Source organism: Spermophilus citellus (genome assembly GCF_964194105.1).
Source record: "Spermophilus citellus genome assembly, chromosome: X".
Taxonomy (NCBI): domain Eukaryota; kingdom Metazoa; phylum Chordata; class Mammalia; order Rodentia; family Sciuridae; genus Spermophilus; species Spermophilus citellus.
Window position 1 is genome coordinate 80,687,713 of NC_138190.1, and position 24,112 is coordinate 80,711,824.

A 24,112-nucleotide genomic window follows, 5' to 3' on the forward strand; every position below is an offset into this window, starting at 1 on the left:
TACCCTTTTCCCCATATCCTCGCCAACACTTATTGTTGTTTGACTTCATAATGGCTGCCAATCTTACTGGAGTGAGATGGTATCTTAGGGTGGTTTTGATTTGCATTTCTCTGATTGCTAGAGATGGTGAGCATTTTTTTCATGTACTTGTTGATTGATTGTATGTCCTCCTCTGAAAAGTGTCTGTTCAGGTCCTTGGCCCATTTGTTGATTGGGTTGTTTGTTATCTTATTGTTTAATTTTTTGAGTTCTTTGTACATTCTGGATATTAGGGCTCTATCTGAGGTGTGAGGGGTAAAAGTTTGTTCCCATGATGTAGGCTCTCTATTTACCTCTTTTATTGTTTCTCTTGCTGAGAAAAAAACTTTTTAGTTTAAGTAAGTCCCATTTGTTCTTTCTTTCTTTCTTTCTTTCTTTCTTTCTTTCTTTCTTTCTTTCTTTCTTTTTCTTTCTTTCTTTCTTTCTTTTTAAATTAGGCACACGTTCTCTGTTCTGGTGCCTAAGTTTTTGATCCACTTTGAGTTGAGTGTCATGCAAAGTGAGAGATAAGTGTTTAAGTTAATTTTGCTACACATGGATTTCCAGTTTTCCCAACATCATTTGTTGAAGAGGCTACCTTTTCTCCAATGAATGTTTCTAGTGCCTTTGTCTAGTACGATATGACTGTTTCTCCCTATACATAATCTGGTACTTTTCTCTTGTGGCATTTAAAAGTCTATCCTCATTCTGTATGTTACACTTTTTTATTATAATGTGCCTTGGTGTGGTTCTGTTGTAATTTTGTACATTTGGGATCCTGTAAGCCTCTTATGTTTTATTTTCCATTTCATTCTTCAGGTTTGGGAAATTTTCTGGTATTATATCATTAAAAAGATTGTGCATTCCTTTGGTTTGTATCTCTGCACCTTCCTCTCTCACAATAAATCTTTAATTTGGTCTTTTCATGTTATTCTATGATTCTTGGAAGTTGTATTCATGTTTTCTTACCATCTTCTCTGTGTGATCAACTTTATTTTCAAGATTGTATTTTGTCTTCATTGCCTGAAGCTCTGTATTCTAAGTGGTCTAGTCTGTTGGTGATGCTTTCTATTGAATTTTTAATCTGGCTTATTGATTCCTTCATTTTGAGGATTTCTTTTTGAGTTCTTTTCATAATCTCTATATATTGAAGTGATCTTTCATCTCCTGATATTTATCAATGATTTCACTCCTTACATCATCTTTATGTCATGGATCAGTTTAATTATGTACAGTTTAAACTCTTTCTCTGACATTTCTTTTATTGTGTTGTCAATGGATTTGATTATGGGAACATATTGGTATGTTTTGGATGCTTTGTTCCCTTGTTTTTTTCATTTTGTTTGTGTGTCTTCCCATCTAGCAGAGTGGATCTAATGCAGTACACTTTCTACCCTGTAAACTTATAGTGTCTCTGAGTGTTTCTAGTACCTCACCTTCCCAGGGGAGACCAATATTAACAGCACCCAATGCAGAAAATATGCAACTTTATACAAAATATCTCCTATTAAGATGTCTACAGTTTTGTCTCAATGAACAGAAATGGTGTGTTTAATTATTGTCTACCAGTAAATTTGCAAAAGTTTATAATTTAAAACGGTGGACAAAGAGAATGAAAGTGGTGTAGGATGTGATATTTATGAGGCAGAAAGAGAGAAGATATAAGTACAAAAATCTGGAAGAGTGAAAGAGGAATTAATAGAGCTTGGCTGTTAGCAGGTGAAAAGAGAGAATGCAAATCCAGGAAAACAGATTAGTGAGAGGAAAAGTATATATAATGTGAAAGAAATAAAAAGAAAAAGCAAATATTAAAGAATAAGAACAGAACTATAATATACTGTTTGGAAATCCCAGTCTTCAATAAACTGGTGCATGAATACTTGGCTTCAAAAATGGTAGAGATGTGAGAGAGAAAAGAATAAATAAATAAAAGAATATCAATGGAAAGTTCAATAATCATTTCCATTGGTATTCAAAAGTTTCTCAACTTCCCTCCTCAGCCAATAGTTGGGGTTGTCTTGGATTTGATGCTAGCTCAGGATGATTGTGGTTGCTATGGTGAGAAGATTAGTCCTTGAGATAGAAATGCTGGAGGCAGGATGTAGGCTTAGAAATGCTCTTGGTTGGGAGTCTGGGAATTTTAAGTCAGTGCATTTCCAAGGACCTGCAGTTTCCAGTCTACTTGAAAAGACAGCACCCCAGGAATTTATTTTGGGATCCACTGTGTGGTGTATGAGCTTATTCTTAGCCCACTTTTTTGCCTTGGACCCCAGAATTCTTGCATCTGATTCAGTCTCTGAACTTGTTCTCTCCTGCCACTGCCCTTTCAAACTCCTGGTCAGGCACTTGTCTCCTAGTTGGTGCTACAAGCAGCAGAGTTGGAGGAGGATGGGGATGCCAGGTGGGTTTCCACGACCAGAATTCCACTGTGTAAACCTCTTTCCATGCTTGATTTCCTCCTCTTAGGCACACTCTCTGTCCTGTAGCATGGCTTTGCTGGCTTGTTTTTTGGGTGAGACTTGGCTCTGCCAGTAAATGGCTTCGAAAGCTACCAACACCCAGGGTGCAGCTGCAAAATGGTTTCTTCCACTGTCCTCCATGCATGAAGTGAGAGAGATGGTGGCTTCCTCCTGAACACAGATACTGTGCAGCAAAGTTTATTGTTTTTTTTTTTTTTGAGCAGTGTCTCTGATCTCTATGCTTTCTGTACCCTAATGTGCATCAGTCTTCTCAAGAATAGTGATTCCATTGATTCCTTTATTGCTTTGTTGCATTCACAAGGGGTTATTATGGTTTGTGCCTCCATCTGCTACTACAACTGTAGAGCTGTTGATCTTTTCCCCTTATTTTATTATATAAGATCTCCTGAGACCCTGATCTGTTTTGGGTGTCCAGTATTAAATTCCAGTAAAGTCCCCCTTAAATTTCCCCCTAAATTTTGATTACTCGCCCACCTTGTCAAAAAGCTGCCTGCCTGATTTTCTTGGTTCAGTGCTCAGATCCACCAAGGAAGTGACCCCTCTATCCCACCATCTTCCCAGAATTTCATATATATATATGTGTGTGTGTGTGTGTGTGTGTGTGTATATATATATATATATATATATATATATATATATATATATATATTTGCCATTCATATTTCTTCTTCTTTGAAGCATTTGTTCAGTTCTTTTGAGCATTTGTTGATGAGGTTATTTATTTTTCTGGTGTTTTATGAGTTCTTTGTATCTCATGGAAATTAATGCTCTATCTGAGGTACTATTATGTTCTTGATTGTTCCCTTTGCTGTGAAGAAGCTTTTCAGTTTGATACATCCCATTTATTGATTCTTGATTTTACTTCTTGTTCCTTATTGAAGAAGTCTTTTTCTCAGCTGACATGTTGTAGAGTTGTGCCTACATTTTCTTCTGGTAAGTTCAGTGTTTCTGGTCTAATGCCTAGGTCCTTGATTCGATTGCCACAGTCTGGCTGGGCACAATTCAGGAGCCACTTGTCACAAGAAACGAACTTTATTTTTAGAACCACACAGGCCAAACAAACAGCTCCTCAGGAAAAACCCTCAGAGCCCAACTGCCACCACCGGCTTCCCACAAGCCTCTCACCCAAACACAAGCCTCACCACCTCCCACAATCCTCCTGCTCTTGAGGCCGATTGGCTGGTCGCATGGGCAGAGCCAAAGAAGTCCCCCAATGAGCATCACCCAGAGGAGCCAATCAGCTAGATGTTGCTGGGGCCGCTGTGAGCCAATCATCAGCTGGCAGTCTGAAAGGGCAGGGAAACAGCCCAATGAGCATCACCACAGAGGAGCCAATCAGCTAGATGTTGCTGGGCCGCTGTGAGCCAATCATCAGCTGGCAGTCTGAAAGTTTGCTGGCAGCTGGAAGTTTGCTGGGGCCCCTTCGGCTGTGGCTCTCAACACAATTAGAGTTGAGTATTGTGCAGGGTGAAAGATAGGGGTTCAATTTCATTCTTTTACATATGGATTTCCAGTTTTCTCAGCACCATTTTTTGAAAAGGCTATCTTTTCTCCAATGTATGTTTATGGTACCTTTGTCTAGTATGAGATAACTGTTTTTATGTGGGTGTGTCTCTGTGTCTTCTGTTCTGTTACATTGATCTTCATGTCTGTTTTGATGCTAATACTATGCACTTTTTGTTGTTATAGCTATGTAGTATAATTTAAGGTCTAGTATTGTTATGCCTCCTGCATCACTTTTCATGCTAAGTTTTGGCTATTCTGGGTTTCCTATTTTCTAATAGTTTCTTGGGTTTTCTATATATAGAGAATCATGTTGTCAATAAGTAGGGATTGTTTGAGCTCTTCTTTCCCTATGTGTATACTTTAATTTCTTTTCTTTTTTCTAATTGCTCTAATTAGGGATTCGAAGACTGTTGAATAGGAGTGGTAAAGAGGACATCCCTGTCTTGTTCCCATTTTTAGAGGGAATACTTTTAGTTTTTCTCATTCAGAATGATGTTGGCCTTAGGTTTAGAATACATAGCTTTTACAATGTTCAGGTACAGTCCTACTATCCCTAGTTTTTCTCGTGTTTTGAGCATGAATGATTAGTTAATTTTGCCAAATGCTTTTTCTGCATCTATTGAGAATATCATGTGATTCTTGTCTTTAAGTCTATTGATGCAAAAAATTATGTTTCTTGATTTCCACATGTTGATCCAATTTTGCATCCCTGGAATTAACCCCGCTTGATCATGGTGCACTATCTTTTAAAATATTATTTTGTATGTAATTTGCCAGTATTTTACTGAGAATTTTTGTGTCAGGATTCATCAGGGATATTGGTCCAAAGTTTTCTTTCTTTGATGTGTCTTTGGTTTTGGTATCAGGGAGATACTAGCTTCATTGAATGAGTTTGGAAGGATAATTTTCTATTGTATTGGTGTTAGTTCTTCTTTGAAGGTCTTATAGAATTTGGTCCTGAGCTTTTTTTGTTGGTAGGCTTAAGACAGAGTCTTCAATTCCATCACTTGAAATTAATCTGTTCAACATTTCTATGTCCTATATTTTCAACTGGAGTAGGTCATAGATCTCTAGAAATTTATCGATGCTTTTAAGAATTTTTATTTTATTAAAGTACAGATTTTCAAAATAACTTTCTGATTATTATCTGCATTTCAGTGGCGTCCATGGTGATAATTTTTTTTTCATCACAGATTTTAGTAAGTTGTTTTTTTCTCTCTCTCTCTATGTTAGTGTGACTAAGGGTTTATCAATTTTGTTTATTTTTTCAAAGAACCAACTTTTTGTTTCATCAATTTGATTTTTTTGGTTTCAATTTCATTAATTCTAGCTCTGATTTTTTATTTTTTCCTGCCTTCTGAATTTGGTGCTGGTTTGTGCTTTTTCTAGGTCTTTGAGATTTAGTTAGGTTATTTGGTGATTTTCTACTCTTTTAATGAATGAGTTCACTGCAATGAACTTTTCTCTTAGAACTACGTTCACAGTGTCCCAGAGATTTTAATATGTTGTTTCACTAGTCTGATTTACCTCTGATATGTTTTTATTATTTTTTAAAATTTTATCCCTGATTTATTCAGCTATCATTGCTATTTGTTATTTGATAGCATTATTTAGTCTCTATGTGTTAGAGTAGCTTCTATTTTTTTCTTTTAATTGATTTCCAATTTCACTCCATTATGGTCAGACAGAATGCAAGTTATTATCTCTTTTGTTTGTAGTTGCTAAGAATTGTTTTGTGGACTAAAATGTTGTCTATTTTAGAGAATGTTTCATGTGCTGCTGAAAATACAGTGTATTCATTCATTGATGGAGGAAATATTCTATATACATCTGAAATGATTATGCTGTCCTTTGCTTTGTATCTCTGAAACTTTGTCTATCCTAATAAATCTTATGTTTGATCTTTTCATGTAACCCATATTTCTTGGAAGTTCTGTTCATGGTCTCAAAGTTTTTTTCTCCATGGTCAACTTTATTTTAAAGATTATATATTTTGTTTTCTTTGCCAGAGACTGTTTTCCAAATACAATATTAATTGTATTTTTTATTTCTGTGGTTTTTATTTAGATTTTATTTTTTATTTGTTTTAATCAGTTATACATGATATTATAATGCACTTTGATACATCATATATAATTTAGTTTTAGATTTGAAGATCTATAAGTTAATGAAAGAGGTATATTGAAGTCACCCAGTATTATTGTGTTATGACTTATTTGACTCTTGAGTTTGTGAAGTATTTGTTTTATGTATGAATTTGCTCCATTATTTGGGGCATAAATATTTAAGATTTTTATGTCTTCTATACATGCAGTTCCCTTAAGCAGTATTCAGTAGCCTTCTTTGTCCTTTCTGAATAGTTTATACTTGAAGTCACTTCATCAGATATAAGAATAGAAACTCTTGCTGTTGCACGATCCATGGCAATGATGTTTTTTCCCCCATCCTTTTACCTTCACTCTGTCTTTGGCTATGAGGTGAGTCTTTTGAAAATAGCATATTGTTTGGTCTTGTTTTTTAATCCAGTCTGGCAGTCTATTTCTTTTGATTGATGAATTTAGGCCATCTAAATTAAATGTTATTATTGAACAATTATTCTTATTCCCTAACATTTTGAATTATTTCTGGATTTTAATTTGAAAATAGCTTCTTTTTTATTGACTATACTTCTAGTGTAGCTTCTCCATTTGCTGGATTTCATTTTTATTTTTTATTTCTTCTTCATGAATTATTTTATTGAGAAAGTGGAAAGTTTTTATTTCACCATTGAATCTGAAGATTAGTTTTGTAGGATATAGTATTCTTGGCTGGTAACCATTTTCTTTCAGAGCCTGGTATATGTTGTTCCAAGACATTCTAGCTTTAGGGGGTCTAGGTTAAAAAATCAACTGAGATCTGATCTGTTTTCCTCTAAATGTTACTTGGAATATTTTTCCCTCCCTCTGGAAGCTGTTAAATTCTATACTTATTCTGTATGTTAGGCATCTTAATAATAATTCGCTTTGATATGGGTCTGTTGTAATTGTGTATATTTGGGCTCCTGTATGCTTCCTGTATTTGATTTTTCCATTTCCTTCTTAACGTTCGGGAAATTTTCAGACATTATTTCATTGAAAATATTATGCCATCCTTTGCTTTGTCTATCCTAATAAATCTTATGTTTGATCTTTTTATGTAACCCATATTTCTTAAAAGTTCTGTTCATGGTCTCAACATTTTTTTTCTCCATGGTCAACTTTATTTTCAAAATTATATATTTTGTTTTCTTTGCCTGAGACTGTTTTCCAGGTGGTCTTTCTGCTGGTGATCCTTTCCATTGAATTTTTTATTTGATTTATTAATTTCTTCATTTTATGAATCTTTTTTTTCAGAATCTCTATCTCTTTATTGAAGTGATATTTTTGACCTGTATTTGCCCCCTTACATCATTCTTTACCTCACTGATTAGTTTAATTATGTACATTCTGAATTCTTTCTCTGATATTTCTTCCACTGTGGTGTCGAGGGATTCTGTTTTTGATGCATTTTTGTTTAAGGTGATTTGTTCTCTTGCTTTTTCATGTTGGTTGTATGTTTATCCATCTAATAGTTAATTTTGAGGCAATAGGGTTTCTATTTTGTAAAATTATAGTGTCCCTGAAGGTTTATGGTATCTCACAGGTTAGGGGGAGACAGACAGTACAATAATCAATGCAAATTATTTATGGCATTAAACCAAATATCTATTGTAATACAATATACAATGTTGATTATTACAATACACAGAAATTATGTGATTAGTTATTGCCCATGGTGAAAACAGTAAATTGACATAAGCATTTACAATTTCACATGATAACCAGGGACATAAGAGAAGTAATATGTGATGTGAAAATTATGAGGCAGAAGGAGCAAAACAAGAGGTAAAAAATTAAAGAAAGAATGGAAGAGAGAACATTAAAGGTGGCTATTAGTGGAAGCAAAGGAGAGAAAGATGATCAAAGGAAATTTATAAATGAGACAAAGAAAGAATAAAATAAAAAGAATTAAAGCAAAGAAGAAAAATAAAATATACAGAAAAGAAATAAACATTTACAAGTACAGAATTGACATATACTAGTTAAATATCTTAGTCTTCAAAATATTAATCCACAAAAATAACTGCCTTCAAATACTGTAAACTCAGGTGAAGCAGGCAGCGACCAAAGGATGCAGATTTAAAAAGGCCGCCAAACGAGGCTTTATTTGAGATATCACTCCCGGGTGGATCTCAATCAGACTAACAGAGTGGACAGAAGAAGGGTCTGAGGAGAAACTGCGTGAGAGCTTGACTGGACTGGGATTTTATGGGGCTTAGTCAGGAAGGGAAGAGCTTGGGACAGGAAAAGGTGTATTTAGAGTCCCTTGTCCCTCTGGATTTGGTTGGGGTAGCTGGCTTAAACCAATCAGTTCAAACAAATCCCCCTCTTGTACTAATCAATCACTCCTACTCAACTTTGTTTCCACCAGTGAATGTGCTAATCAATGCTAAGAGTTGTTGTGATTTGCTGTGTGATGTTTTGACACATAGAGTATCCCCCAAAACCTATAAAATCTCACTGAACAAAGGACCAGGACTCACTTCTCCTCCTCGGTCTGCCGAGTCCGGGCTCCAGCTTGCAATGAAGACTCTTGTGTGATTGCATGGGATTCGGCTCTTGGAGGTCTTTTGGGGTCCTACGAATCTGGCATTACATGGGATCATTGCAATGAGTTGCTACAAGTGAATCTCCCTGGGGCGGGGATTTAGTTTGTTATTTCTCCAGGTGTTTTTTTATGAGGGAGGTTTCAGGCATTAATACATCAACAGGATTCTAGGACTGTGTTCCTCTGCTCTCCACAAGTCACCACCTATGAGAAGAGAAAATTGGTTCTTCACAGGTTTTGTTTTTCAGGGATAATGAGGGTGTTTGTTTGTTTGTTTTTGTATTTTTTGCTTCTCAAGGGGGTTTTTTGAGCACTGTACTCAGTCACTCCACCTCATTTAGTTTCTGCCTAGTGCTGGTTCTTTGTATTACTGTTGGGTAGTTTAATGGAGGAGGTAGGGGTTTGTAGGCTTTCTCTGGCTTCTCTGATCTGTATTACACCGCTCCTCCCTGCAAGCTGTTTCAGAGCACTGAGCCACTGAGCTCTCTTTCTCTCTGCCTTTTCCCAGCTGCTGGTCTGGCTCACAGCTGATTAAGTGGGGTGGGGGAGGGGGCAGGGGCTTTTTTTTTGGCCTCTCTTGTCTGTAATTCCCCCAGGCAAAATGATCTGTGAGCCAGAAAATCTCCATACCAAAGATTCTTCTGATTTGCTGGGATCACTTTAGATCTTTTGGGATTCATGTGCTGGTTTTAACTGGAATTCATGGATTTATCACCCAGTCTGAGTTTGTACCACATTTTCATAGAGGTCTTTAATTCTAGGTTCCCTGTGCCTGTTTGGCATATGGTGTCTTTTGCATACCAGCTTATTGAGCTGAGTAGCCTCTGGATCTGCCCAGAATATTCTGCCCTGCTGACCCCCTGGGGTTCCCCATGAAAAGTCTTTTTTTTTTCCCCACCTCCAGCTTCTGCCTGGAGCTCAGCTCCAATTCAGTTGCTTAGCCTTATCTAATGTAAGCCAACTTTTCCAGTGTTCAAGGCTTTATGTCCAATATTGTCCTTTGACTCACCTAACAGAGAAGTAGTTTCCTACCTAAGGTAGGAGAACCACCACTTCTCCCTAACCCGCCATCTTTCCTCTCCCTGCTAATTTGTTTATAATCTAAATTCTTTCAGTTTTTCCATTGATAATTTTGAAAAAACAAAGCCAAGAAAATTTTCCTTTATTCTGCTTTACTGCATAATTAAACTCTTGAGACACACAACTTTTTTTTTGTTAACAATTTGCATTGATTTATTTATTCAGTTGTACAACTTGTAACAGTTTCACCAGCTGACCAAGGAAAGGGCAGCAGCCTGTTCCTATCTGTAGATAATGTGAGAAAGTAGAAACATGTTGATTTCTCTTGTAACCAACTTATGCCAATTCCAGACACTTCTCTAAGCCTGCATCTTGGCCACATCCAGAATGTTGAGATGTGTGGCTTCAAATGGGGGTGGGGGAACCCACTTCGTTTTTTTTTTTATTGGTTGTTCAAAATATTACAAAGCTCATGACATATCATCTTTCATACATTTGATTCAAGTGAGTTATGAACTCCCATTTTTACCCCAAATACAAATTGCAGAATCACATCAGTTACACATTCACATTTTTACATAATGCCATATTAGTGACTGTTGTATTCTTCTGCCTTTCCTATCCCCTACTATCCTCCCTCCCCTCCCCTCCCATCTTCCCTCTCTACCTCATCTGTTGTTGTTCAGTTCTCTCCCTTGTCCCCCCCCCCCTTTCCCCTCACAACCTCTTATATGGAGACACACAACTTTAATTTTGTTATAAAAAACTTTATTTCAAAACAAAAATTTTCTATGTATATAATTAGTTCTTGTATAATATTAATAGCCTATGTAATAGATTCTTTACCACTTGAAAATATCAACTGAAATGATTGTCAATGAATAATAATTTGTACCATTTTTTTGGTTTAGAAAGACATTTAAATATATTGTTACATAATTCAACACTTTCAAAAGTGTGAAGCAGACATATTATCAATATTATTTATAATGAGGAAACTGAGACTCACAAAATAAGCTATCAATTCGAGTTTAATGTACCTATATTCATCAAGTTATGAAAATTAAGTTTGCAGTAACCAATTACCACAAAACAAAAAATGGTTGAAATCATGCACTGTGTGTCCCTCCAACCACAATGTACTGCAATTAAACATGAATAACAGAAGAAAATCAAGGATAATAATAAAAGTGTGGAATTAAAATAACATACTCCTAAATAACTAGTGGATCAAGGATTAAATTTCAAGAAAAATTATAAAACAGTTTGAGTAAAGGCATAATGCACCTCAACATAGCAATATTTTACAATGGAAACCAAAGCAGTGTTTTGAGAAAATCTGTAGCTATGAATGTTTATATATTTTAAAAAGAATATGTCAAGTCAGTAACATAGGCTTTCATCTTACAAAATGTAAAAATTTTAAACTAAATACACTGACTTCATAGAAACAAATTTTATTATTATTTTTATATTAATTAACATGTATAAATTGCAAATACCATTGGGGTGTGATATTTCAACATGTATATATCCTTCATTGATCAAATCAAAGTAACTAGCATTCCTTATTATATTTATGGTGGTGCCATTAATCTTTTTTATTTAGAGTCCCATAAAATACATAATAGTACATTGTGAATTTGAGCTATCCAACTATATCATGGAGTACCATAACATGTGTCTTTGACCTAAATGTGTTTTGGTATCCAGTATTCAAACTCCTTTTACCCACTATGATTCCCCCCTCTTCCAACTCTTAAGAATATTATGATAAAAGTCATTTCAATGAATTAGATAATCTACTATACAAAATATTTAGGAGTATAGGAAGGTAATGATCCCTGACCCCTCTACAGCACAGAAAGGAGGCAGTATGAAGGAACAGCTTACCAGAGAGGCAAGTGACAGAATAAATGCCTAAGACCCTGTATTAGAATTAATATGCAGAATAAATGTTCTATGACCTACATTAGTTCTGAGGCTTGAAAAGAATTGAAATTCAGTTATCAGAGCAGAAAATAAGGACAGCATTCCTTAATCTTGAACCTGGACCAGGGTGTGATGAAGGAAAATGGGAAACAGAAAGAGGGAAAAGAAAACCAGAAAATCCCACTCTTTTTAAAACAGCCTGAAAGAAAAGCAAGCCAAACTAAAATGTGACAGGAGTAGTGGGTTTATTGAAGGAGATCAAGTTAACCCAAATAGTGAACAGAAAACAATGTCAGGCATGATTGCCATTTTTTTGGAGCCCACAGCTGGCCAGCTACCCTAGATGAAATCAAGTCAACAAAGCACCTCCACAACTACAGTGAACAGCAAATAAAACCAGAGGGAGTACCCATGCAGTGAAATGTCTCAATAATTCATCCAGAAGGTACGTATACAGGATTGCTAATAGTCAAAATTTTCTGAAACCCCATTCCCTTCATGGGCAAAAGGAAGGAGCACTTCTAAATTCATTCTATAAAGTCAGTATCACCCTAACAACAAAATCAGAGAAAGACACATCAAGGAAAGAAAACTTCAGACCAATATCACTTATGAATATACATGCAAAAATTCTTAAAAATAATACTGGGAAACCACATTCAAAAACACATTAAGAAGTTAGTGCATCATGATAAGTGGATTTTTATCCTAGGAATGCAAGGTTGATTCAATATACTTAAATCAATAAACATATTTCATCACATAAATAAAGTTTAGGATAAGAATCATATAATTATCTCAATAGATGCAGGACAAAAAAAATTTGACAAAGTCTAACCATGTATTCATGTTTAAAATACTAGAGAAACTAGAAATAAAAACAACTTTCCTCAACACTGTAAAGACTGTGTATGACAAACCCTAGGCCAACATCTTGCTAAACAAAGAATAATTGAAAACATTTTCTCTAAAAACAGAATCAAGGCAAGAGTGTTCACTTGCAAATTCTTTTTTTATTGATTTTTTAAAAAATAAATGACAACAGAATTCTTATTGCACATCAACATCATCCTTCGAACTCTAGACAGAGAAATCAGGCAAAAGAAGGAAATAAAATGGATACAAATAGGAAAATAACAATAAAATTATCTATCTTTATTTTTATGATATGATCCTTTATTTAAAAAACCCCAGAAACTTCACTAGAAGACTTCTTAAACTGGTTAAAAATTTTATAAAAGTAGCAGGATACAAGATCAAAATACACAAATCAATCACTTTTGTAATATCCAATAATGAATCTCCTAAAACGAAATTAGGAGAACTATGTCATTCATAATAACCTTAAAAATAATTATGAATAACTATACCATGGAGGTGAAAGTTATATACAATAAAAACTATAGTACACTGAGAAAGAAATTTAAGACCTTTAGAGATGGATTGACCTCCCATGTTACTGGATGGGCAAAATTAATATTATTTAAATGGCTATACTACTAAAAGTGTTGTAGAGATTCAGGAAAGTCCCTATAAAAATACCCATTAAATTGTTCATTGTTCTAAATTTTTCCAAAAAAAGAACAGTTCTAAAATTAATTTCAAAATATAAGAGACCCAGAACAGCCAAAGCAATCCTGAGCAAGAAACACAATTCTGGAAGCATCAAAATATTTGGCTTAAAATTACATTACAGAGCTATATAAGAAAAATAGCATGGCATTGACACAAAAGCAGATGTGAAGACTAATGAAATCAAGTAGAAGGCATAGAGACAAAACAGCATAGTTACAGTCATTTGACACTCAACAAAGTTCCCCAAAACTTGAAGTAAAGATAGCCTTTTAACCAGTTAATCTAAGAAAACTGGATATCTATGTGTACAAAAATGAAACTTGATCCATTTCACCCTCCATAAAAGTCAACTCAAAATGTATCAAAGACCTCTGAATTACACCAGAAAATCTGCAACTGCTAGAAGATCGTGTAGGCTTATCACTCCAACATATTGACACAGACATCATCTTCCTTAGCAAGGTTACTATATGGCAAGCAATAAAGCCACAAATCAGTAAGTGGTTCTACATCAAATTAATGTTTCTTTACATCAAACAAAACAAGAACACAAAGAGAGAGCCTAAAGAATGAGAGAAGATCTTCGTCACCTGCTTCTCAAATAGTAAATTAATATACAGAATATATAAAGAGTTAAAAAATTTAACATGGGAAAAAAAACTCAAATAGCCCAACTCATTCATATCCAAAAGCACTAAAGGGACACATCTGAAGTGATGAAATACAATGGTCAATAAATATATGAAAAATGTTTAAGATCTCCATCAATCAGGAAAATGAAAATAAAAACTATATTAAAACTTAATCAAACTCAAGTCACAATGTGAATTATTAAAAATACAAATAGCAATAAATGTTGGGGAGTATATGGGAAAAATGATACTCTCATATATTGTTGGTTGGACCTCAGATTAATACAACCACTTTGGTAAACACTGTGGAGATTCCTCAACAACTAGGAATGAAACCATCATATGACCTAGCTATCTCACTCCTTGGTATACATCATAAATTTCTAAAATCAGTGTACTGTATGAATACAGCCACACCAAAATTTATAACAGCACATTTCATAGTAGCCAAGCAATGCTAACAGCCTAGGTGCCCATCATCAGACTAATGGGTAAAGAATTATATATACACAATGGATCTTTACCCAGGCATAAAAATGAATGAAATTGTGTCATTCATTGTTAAGTAAATGAAACTGAAGTACATCATGCTGATGAAATATGCTATATGCAGAAACTCAATAGTCATGTCTTTTCTCATATGAAAAGCTAGATCAAAATAAATGGTGAAAAAGAGGTGAGAGTCACCTGAAAATAAAAGAGAGATCAGTGGATTGGAGGAATGAGAATGAGGGTGAGGGAGAAAGGACAGAAAAAGGGAGAAACACATGACCAAATTTCTTAGGTACATATACAAATATACCACAATGAATTTCACCATTATGTGTATCCATAATACACCAGTCACGATAAGTGTAAATAAGTAGAAGAGCAGTATAGTAGAGGAAAGGGAACCAGGGGAAGCAGGAGGGAGAGGAAAGGAGAAAAAATGAGCAATGAATTATAGCCAATTATGTTGCATTCTTGTATAATTATGTCAAAATGAACCCCAATATTATGTATAACTATAATAAATTAATTAAATAACAAATTAGAGGGCTTGGGTTGTAGCTCAATTGTTGAGTGCTTGCCTAGCATGAGTGAGGCCCTAAGTTTGATCCTCAGCTCTACATAAAAACAAATCAAGAAAATAAAGGCTAAATTCTACAAAACAAAAACAAAAACAAAAAACAACAACAAAAAAACAATAGAGAAAATTAGATAGTTTGGATTTAGTAGACAATTTCCTTCAAAGACATAAATTACCAAAATAAATTTAAGAAATGATAGAAAATATAAACAGACTTTTAAAAAGGAACAGGCTGAATTGGTAAATAAAAGAAAGCTTCTCACAAAAATGTCCAGGTGTACTGGGTTTCATTAATATATTCTACCAAATAATTAAAGAAAGATAAGCATCCATCTCTCTCTCTCTTTATCTCTCTCTCTCTCTCTCTCTCACACACACACACACACACAAATCCTGAAATCAAAGAGAAGGAAATAGTTTTTGAAAACAAAAAAGAATATAAAAAACAAACCATATGCCAATACACCTTATAAATATAGACAGAGAAATCTTTATCAAAATATTAGAAAATAAACCCAACAAGATATTAAAAAGAAACATGCACCTAAAGCAAGTTTAAAATGCAACCTGCCTTAACATCTGAAAATTAACTCATGTATCACACCATATCAAAAAACTAAATTAAAAAACTAAATGATAATTATAAAAATCGACATACAAAAAAGATATTTTAGATAACAACTTTTCATACTAAAAGCTTTCAACAAACTATTGCTATCAGGGACATTCCTCAGGTAAAGGATATCTTTAAACAAATGGCAGTTAACATCATAATCAATGGTGAAAATTTGGGAAATATCCCCTTAGGACTAGCAACAAGATTAAGATATCTTATCTCAGTTTTCATTTAGCATTTTCCTGGAAGTAAGCAAATAAACTTTAAAAATCAGGTAAAGAAAAGAGTAAAGATGTTTCTATTGTAGATCATGATCTTAGACACAGAAAAACCTAAGAAACTTATATGTGCACACACACATCTATACACATGAACAATTAGACTAAGTTTAGGAAGTTTACAAAGAACAAAATTGATATACAGAAATCAATTTTATTTCTGCATAACAATGAAAAATACATAATTAAAAATAAGAAAAAGTCAAGAAGGAGACCTTATTTAGAATAAGTTATACTCTGTGAATGTATTATATGATGAAATGCACTTTACTGTAAAGTATATCTAAAAAAATCAAATAAAAGGTAAAAATGAATTTTACAAAATCTGTTTTCTTATGTGTATGATCTTTGTTTATGTGTCAAGTATTAATGATTATATCTGTTGTGATTAACAGTTTTACTAGTAACAATAGTGCACATGTCAACAAGAAATGTCAATAGCAGTATGAATTTCATCTATAAAATATTTTGTAGGCTGGCTTAAAAAAGCACTGACTTAGATATCACTCATGTATAATGTAGGAGGTATAATGAAGTCTACATCATTATAATCTTTGCCTTCAGAAAATAATTTAGAGGAACTAAGTGAAAAGATTAGTCTAAAGAAAGAAAAAGTCTACTTATATTAATGTTAGAAAAGCACAAATTTTAAAAATGTGAAACGTCATTTAAAAAATAAAATATCTTGTCAGAAAATTATTTTTCCTATTAATAGATTCATACATCCTTATAGAAATTTTATATAACTTCTTTATAAAAACAAACTGACTTAGAATAATGTACAATGAAAAATAAGCTATAAAAATAGTATTTTGGTATGCCATATTGATTTAGTATAGAAAACTAAAATTCACATATATTCATATATAGTATTTCATTACATTATTAGGATGAAGAAAAAAAATATATATATATATAAAATTCCAAAAGCTGTAGGTAAATCATTTTATAAATTGAACATCTAAACATGGTAAAGTATATCTGAAAATATTAAGAATAGACGGAATTTTCATCAACAAGATGATGGTAAGCGAGTTAAAGTATACTGCTAACATCATACATAATTGTGAAAGACAGAATGCATTTTCTTTAAGATTAGCAACAAGATAAGGATGTTTCTTCTTACCATTTCATAGTGTGCTGTGCTGCAGATCGAAACCATGGACAAAATATGAAGAAAAATGAATCTTAAAAGTTGGAAAATCATTAGAATCATGTTTCTAGATAATAATAGGAATATGTACAGTTATTATCAAATATGCACATACATCTGAATGTATATACATAAATAATTACACTACAAAACAGCTAGACTAGTAAGTCAGTGTAGTAAGATTGTATTATATAAGGTCAATAAAAATTCAATTGTAATCCTTTTTACTAGAATGGAACAATGGAAATGGAAATTTAAAAAAAATCATAACATTCAGTATGACCCTATGATCAGTTAATTTTCTTTTTACATTGAGGAATCAAATGAATGGAAAAGTACTCTCTGTTCATGGAATATTTAATATTGTGAAGATACTAGTATTCTCTGAATTGACTGCCACATTCAAAGAAAGTAGTATCTCACCTCTCTTCATAGAAATTCAACTAATGTTTTACTTTGTTACAGATGGTAATGTTTAATTAATTGAAAAGTGCAGTTCATAAAATTTATATGAAAATATAAGGTACAAAGATAGACAATACAATATTGAAAAGAACAACATTGGGATATTCACACTAATCTCAAACATAATGAAAAACTACAGAAATCAAGATATTGAGATACAGCATAATGGTAGACATGTATTTCAATTGGCTAGAATTTAATGTCTAGAAATAAACCCTCACATGCATTGTCAATTGATTTTCAACAACAGTACCAAGATAATTCAATGTGGACACAATAATACTTCTCCCTGAAAATGCTTCTGGAATACTGCATTTTTATATGCGTAAGAATGAAACTGAATTCTTTTCTCATGTCATACATAAAAGTAAACTGAAGATAGATAATAGACTTAAATATTAAACACACAACTTCACAAGTTTTAGAAGAAACACATACTGTTAATATTTAAACTTTGAGTGCTGGAGTTGTAGCTCTGTGGTATAATGCTTACTTAGCATGTGTGAAGCACTGGGTTTGATTCTAAGCACCACATAAAAATAAAGGTATTGTGTTCATCTCCAACTAAAACTGTATATTTAGAAAAATATTTAAGGCTGGGGTTGTGACTCAGTGGTAGAGCACTTGCCTAGCATATGTGATGCACTGGGTTTGATTCTCAGCACTGCATATAAATAAATAACTGAATAAATTAAAGGTTCATCAATAGCTAAATTTTTTAATAAAAATATTTAAACTTTGGATCTTAATTTGACTCTAAATGTACAAATATCAAAGTAAGAATAATTGAATAAATAGTACTTCATCATTACATCATTATTCAAAACTCTTATTCTTCCAAAGACAAGGTCAAAAGGCAAAAAAAAATGATATGGGATAACATACTTGCCCATAATTTATCAATTTGTCACATAAGTATTTGTTATTTCGAACATATAAATAACAACTCTAGAGCAAATTTCATACAGCACAATTAAAAATTGATAAATAAGCTAGATGCCTTTGTCCATGCTTGTAATCCCAGTGACTCAGGAGGCTGAGGCAAGAGGGTCACAAATTTGAGGGTAGCCTCAGAAATTTAGCAAGACCATAAGAAACTTAGGAAGACTCTGTCTCAAAATAATAAATAAATAAACAAACAAACAAACAAATAAATAAATAGGGCTGGGGACTTAGCTCAGTGATAAGACACTCCTGGGTTCAATCCCCAGCACAAAAAAAAAATTGATGGATAAAAAGACATTCACTGTCACTTTAAAGATAAGCAAATGAAATTGACAATGTGATATTATTCAAGCTTGGGTATAATCTATATGTATTATATTGTACTGCATGTGTGTGCATATAATTGCTGGGATAGATATTATCTATCGGTCTTAGAATTTCTATAATATAAAGTAATGGAAATTGTATGGAGAAATTTGATTCTTCCACTCTGTGGGAATATAAAACATTGCAGCACCATTGGAAAATAATCTAGAATTTCTTGAAATTGTTTAGCACAGAGTTATCATATGACCAAGCAATTCTCCTCTTAGATGTATGCTTAAATACAGTGTCTTCTCGAAATGAAAACATATCCACAAAAATCTTACATTTGAGTGTTCATAGCAGAGCTCTTATTCATAATAGATCAAAGTGGACCCAATCACAATGTGTATGAACAGATGAATTTATAAACAAATGTGATTATATACATGAGCTATAATATTAATTGGTATTAAAAGAAATAAAATGATGCATACTACAACATGAATTAACTTTGAACCCATGCTCAGCAAAAGAAGCCATACACTAAACACCACATATGGTATGACTCCATTTATATGAAATATCTGGAATGGGTAATTCTTCTTATTGAAGAATAGATTACTGATTTCTTGGGTTGGTTGGAGGAATTGAATGGGTATGAATAGTGATGAATTTCTTTTGGGTGGTTAAAATGTTCAGAAATTAAATAGGGGTGATGGTTGCACAATTGTTTGAATATACTAACATCCACTGAATTGGACTGAATATAATAACATCCACTGAATTCATCCTTATATTTATTTTGAAACCATGCTATATATTTATAAGGATGAATTGTGAGATATGTGAATTCAAGTACAATATATTATTATTTTAAAATATACAATGTTGGGTATATACACATGAGACACAATTTATATAATTTTAACACACTACAAATATGCAAATCTTTGCTGTTATAGCTATATACGAAAGAGGAAGTGGTTAACTTGAGTGTAAAGCATGTTAGCCTGCTTAGTTTTTGGATGAGGGCTTAATGTAGGTAATTGTTGTAACCATGATCCTAATGTCATACTATTAAATAATGAACAGGAAAATGAGGGACTTACAATGTTCTGTGTATGGTTCTAAACAGTAGTGCAGTAAATTTTCATAGAAATCATAAATCTAAGGTTAGTAAATTCGGAAAAATAACACAGAAAATATTATGTATCTCTATGCTACAGATTTTCTGGATATAGAAGTATTAATGGGCATCCATTAGCAGTACTATAAATTGTGGCACTTGTTTTTTTCCTTACCTGACAAGCTTCTATTTCTTTATAGCCTTTTACTTCACACTTCACTACCTGAGATAAAGCTGCATTTACATAAGCAATGAAAACCATCAATCACATTTAAACTTAAAATGCCCATTTGCCAGACTAGAATTGCATGTTGCCTTAATAATTGAGAATGAGGACCAGTCATTCAAGAGCTTGCGAGGGGAACCATGGAATTGGTTTACTATATTGGAGGTCATCTTATACATTGTCTTAGAACCAGGGCTACATCCACCAAAAAGGCTTTGAAAATTCATGGAGTTGGGCTACTGCACTAACAGGGTACAATGATTCAGTGTCACAGAGAACCTTGAGTTTGGGAATAATTTAGCAAATGACAACTGAAAGCTTAGAATATCTCATTAAGAAAAAGCATTATGAGGTAAGGGTGATAGATTAGGATTAAAAACATCTTGGTTCTAGCCTAGGTTCTGTCAATTATTGGTTGTATGACTTGGATACTTCCTTTCTCTCCAGCAGCTTACTCATCTATAATAGGTGAGTATTCAACTAAATAACTTCTGAATTATTTTCCAGTTAAACATGAAAAAAGCATTTTAAAATATTCTATCACTTTCTGAAAAGCGCTGCTTATAACAATGCCATATGATATTCAGCAAAGCTTATGAAGATTATCAGAGAAAAAATTGCTTTCCTATAAAACCAAGATGGGCCTAATGATTGATAAAGAATGTGTTTCAAGGAATGGTATGCTTAAACCACAATATATTTCCCTTTGCCCTTCTTAATTTTTAAACTTTAGGTTCTATTAAATTTTAGGTTTTATTGAGCTTCTTCTGAAAAGAAGGAAAAAGTGAGAAAGACATGCTTATGGTAATATTGTAACTGATATGTGATATTTGTCTCTGCTCTTTACATCTTCCCTTTCTGGGACTATTTTATCACATCTCATCTTTTGTATTTTTTTCCTGATGTATCATTCTTATCCAAAACCATTGCTAGTAAAAGCTGAGTCTATTTTTCCCCTCAACTTCTAAGCTAGACTATTTTACATGATAAGCCTGAATTCTCATCATGGAATAAAAGGCACTGACTTTCACAATAGACAGAGATGGTATTCAGGCAGCACTCATGGGTTTAGTTATAAAATTTGCTAAAATAATTTAAAATATTTCTCTACTAATTGGAAAATACCTATTTCCCTGAGCTCTTTTCTGCTCTCCAGACCAGCTAGGCTCTTCTCCTGGGCCAAAGAAACTCCGCAGGGTATAGTGATATCCAGTCCTGACCCATGCAGGTAGTGAATGGGGTTCCCTTGGTGCAATGGGTTGGCTATGAGAAAAAGCTAAAAAAAAAAAATAGAATGACAAAGGAAAAAAAAACGCAGGACACAGAAAATATTTTGAGAAAGCAGAGACAGGATGGGCTAGCCAATCTTACAGATTGAGCTTCAATACTAAAAAGGCTAAATGGATGGGGCTGGGATTGTGGATCAGTGGTAGTGTGCGAGGCGCTGGGTTCCAGCCCCAGCACCACATAAAAATAAATAAATAAATAAATAAATAAATAAAGTTTAAAAAAAGAGTGAAATGGAACCTGTGCTTGTTTTATCTATATTGGGGAACATCAAAGGCCTTCCATAGAATGTTCTTCACCAAAAAAGGTTATAGGTGGGCTGTTCAGTTACCAAAGGGTTACTCCCATCTCTAGAACTACTATGAGGGATCTTCTTAGTAGAGGGGAGATAATTTGTACCTTGAGCAATCTATTGTGTGGGAGAGCTTTGGATAGTTCTCAAGGTTAAACCTATAATTTCCCTGGCTGCCATACTTAGAGAAGACCCTCAAGTAATTCACAGGTGGCTTCCCACTGTGACAAAAGGAAAATGCGGCCAGGGTTGCTCCAGGATCTAGTTCTAGATCTTTTCTTTTTGTTAGGTTTCTCCACCTTATATGTTGTTCAACACATTTTTAATATAAAATTTGAGTATAGACATTAGGAATGAGACAGAATGAAGGAAAGATTACTTAGTAATTAAATATACAGAGCCCCAAAGTACAGTATATATAAATATTACTTCACCTGCTTGTAGTCCCTGTTCAGAGCAGGGATAAATTTCTTTTTTTTTTAATTTTTTTTTTAATTTTTATTTTTTTTATTGGTTGTTCACAACATTACAAAGCTCTTGACATATCATATTTCATACATTAGATTCAAGTGGGTTATGAACCCCCAATTTTACCCCAAATGCAGATTGCAGAATCACGTCGGTTACACTAACATCTATCCCATAAGCAATCATCTAAAATTTATTAATATTTATTAACTATAGAAACTTCAGACACACTTTCAAATTATGTATCCTTTCATCTCATCACACACTTATTTATCCATCTAAGATTACTATGTTGGTAATAGGTATTTGAATATTCTACTTTTTTATAGGATCATGAGTAGATTTTCTTATCTATAAATCCTAGGTTGTTTCTCTATTATGTTGGAATAAATGTATCAGCTTCATTGAAATTTCAAAGTCATTTATATAAAATAAATTACATAGTCACTGGAGTTTAAGAATGCTCAATAAATGGTTTATTATTATTATTTCCATAGAATCTTAAAATAGCAAAATATTTTCCATGTACATTTCCTTGTCTTGATTTATCCAGGAAAATTGTTTGCTACAAAATATATTTATAATAATTGGCAGAGAATATTTATAACCTGAGAATAAAATGATACCAAATTTTTTTCACTTTTTATAGGTGAAAATCCTAAATTAAAGTAATTTTACCATATTGTAGAAATTCTATTGTATTGAAAGAGCTGCTGCCAGGAAGTCCAGAATCATGCATTTTGGTTCTAGGTTTAAGAAAAACGTTTGACTTTCAGAAAACTATTCAGACTTTCTAAGTCTCAGTTTTTTTTTTAAATCTAAAAATAAGTGTTAAATATAGTCATGTGCTATACAATTTAGATCAACATTTGATTGCATATACTTTGGTACTTCTTCAAGATTATATGGAGCTGAAAATTTCCTATTACCTGGTGACACTGTAACATTAGTAACATCATAGCACAACATGTTATGCATATGTTTATGGTGATGCTGCTATAAATAAAACTACTATACCTTTTGTCATATAAAGATACAGCACTTAAAATTATGTCAGCCCATAATATTTTATGATTAAAACAAAAATCATATTACTGGTGTGAGTACTTACTATACCATACTTATATCACTAATTTAGAGTAATTTTTAACTTATTAAAATGCTTACTCTAAAACAGCCTTAGAAAGATCTTTTATGAGATATCCAGAAGAATGCAATATTATCATAATGTATGATAGATTTTTATGACTAATTGCCTTTTAAGACCTTCCAGTTAGACAAGATACACAGGTAGATGGCATTGATATTGATGTTACAAAACAGGCAAAAAAGTTTAAAAAATTATTAAGTAAAAAGTTATGGCAAGCTAATGTTAATTTATTATTAAAAATATTTTTTATTATATTCTAAGTGTATAGTGTTTTTAGAGTGTACAGTAGTATATAGTAATGTGATAGTTTTTTTATACTTACTGTTCACTAACAACAACATCTAATTTTGCAAACTTCATTTATATGGCAAGTATTCTAAATAGGTGTACCACTTCTTTATTTTTATACTATATTATGATATTTTTACTGTATCTTTACAATGTTAGTTATGCTTACATACCCAAATATTTATCATTATATTACTATTGCCTACAGTATTCAGTACAGTAACATGCTGTACAGATTTGTAGTCCAGGATAAATAGTGTCTATAATATAGCTTAGGTGTTCAGTCAAGCATTCCATAGAGATTTGTGTAGCACACACTATAGTTTTTACACAATGTTGGAATTTCCTAAAAAGAATTCCTGTCAATGGGTGGCGTATTATTGTATTGGTATATGTGTCTCTTCCAGTACTGAAATGTATTGAACAACATGATCTATGTACATGTATATCATGCTATTTCTACTGAATAGTACACAAAACTATTTGTATAATATTCTGGAGTATGAAAAGAATTTTTAATTCTGTGAGTTGGTAGATGTTATTGAATTTGATGCCATCTTCTCATTTCTTTCTTTTTTTAATAATTTTTAGTTGTAGATGGGCACTATTTATTTA

The 24,112-nt window shown here is 33.0% G+C and overlaps 1 protein-coding gene across 5 annotated transcripts in view; it reads left to right on the forward strand.

Moving 5' to 3' along the window:
• Positions 1–24,112, forward strand: part of LOC308639592 (transmembrane protein 182-like) — a 569,067-nt gene that overhangs the window by 172,290 nt on the left and 372,665 nt on the right. The window contains exon 6 of one of the 5 annotated variants that reach the window (XM_081277822.1): positions 20,463–20,480. The exons of the other annotated variants lie outside the window; for them this stretch is intronic. Coding sequence (XP_081133948.1) covers positions 20,463–20,480 — 18 coding nt within the window. The remainder of the gene's footprint in view (positions 1–20,462; positions 20,481–24,112) is intronic. 5 annotated transcript variants of the gene reach the window in all.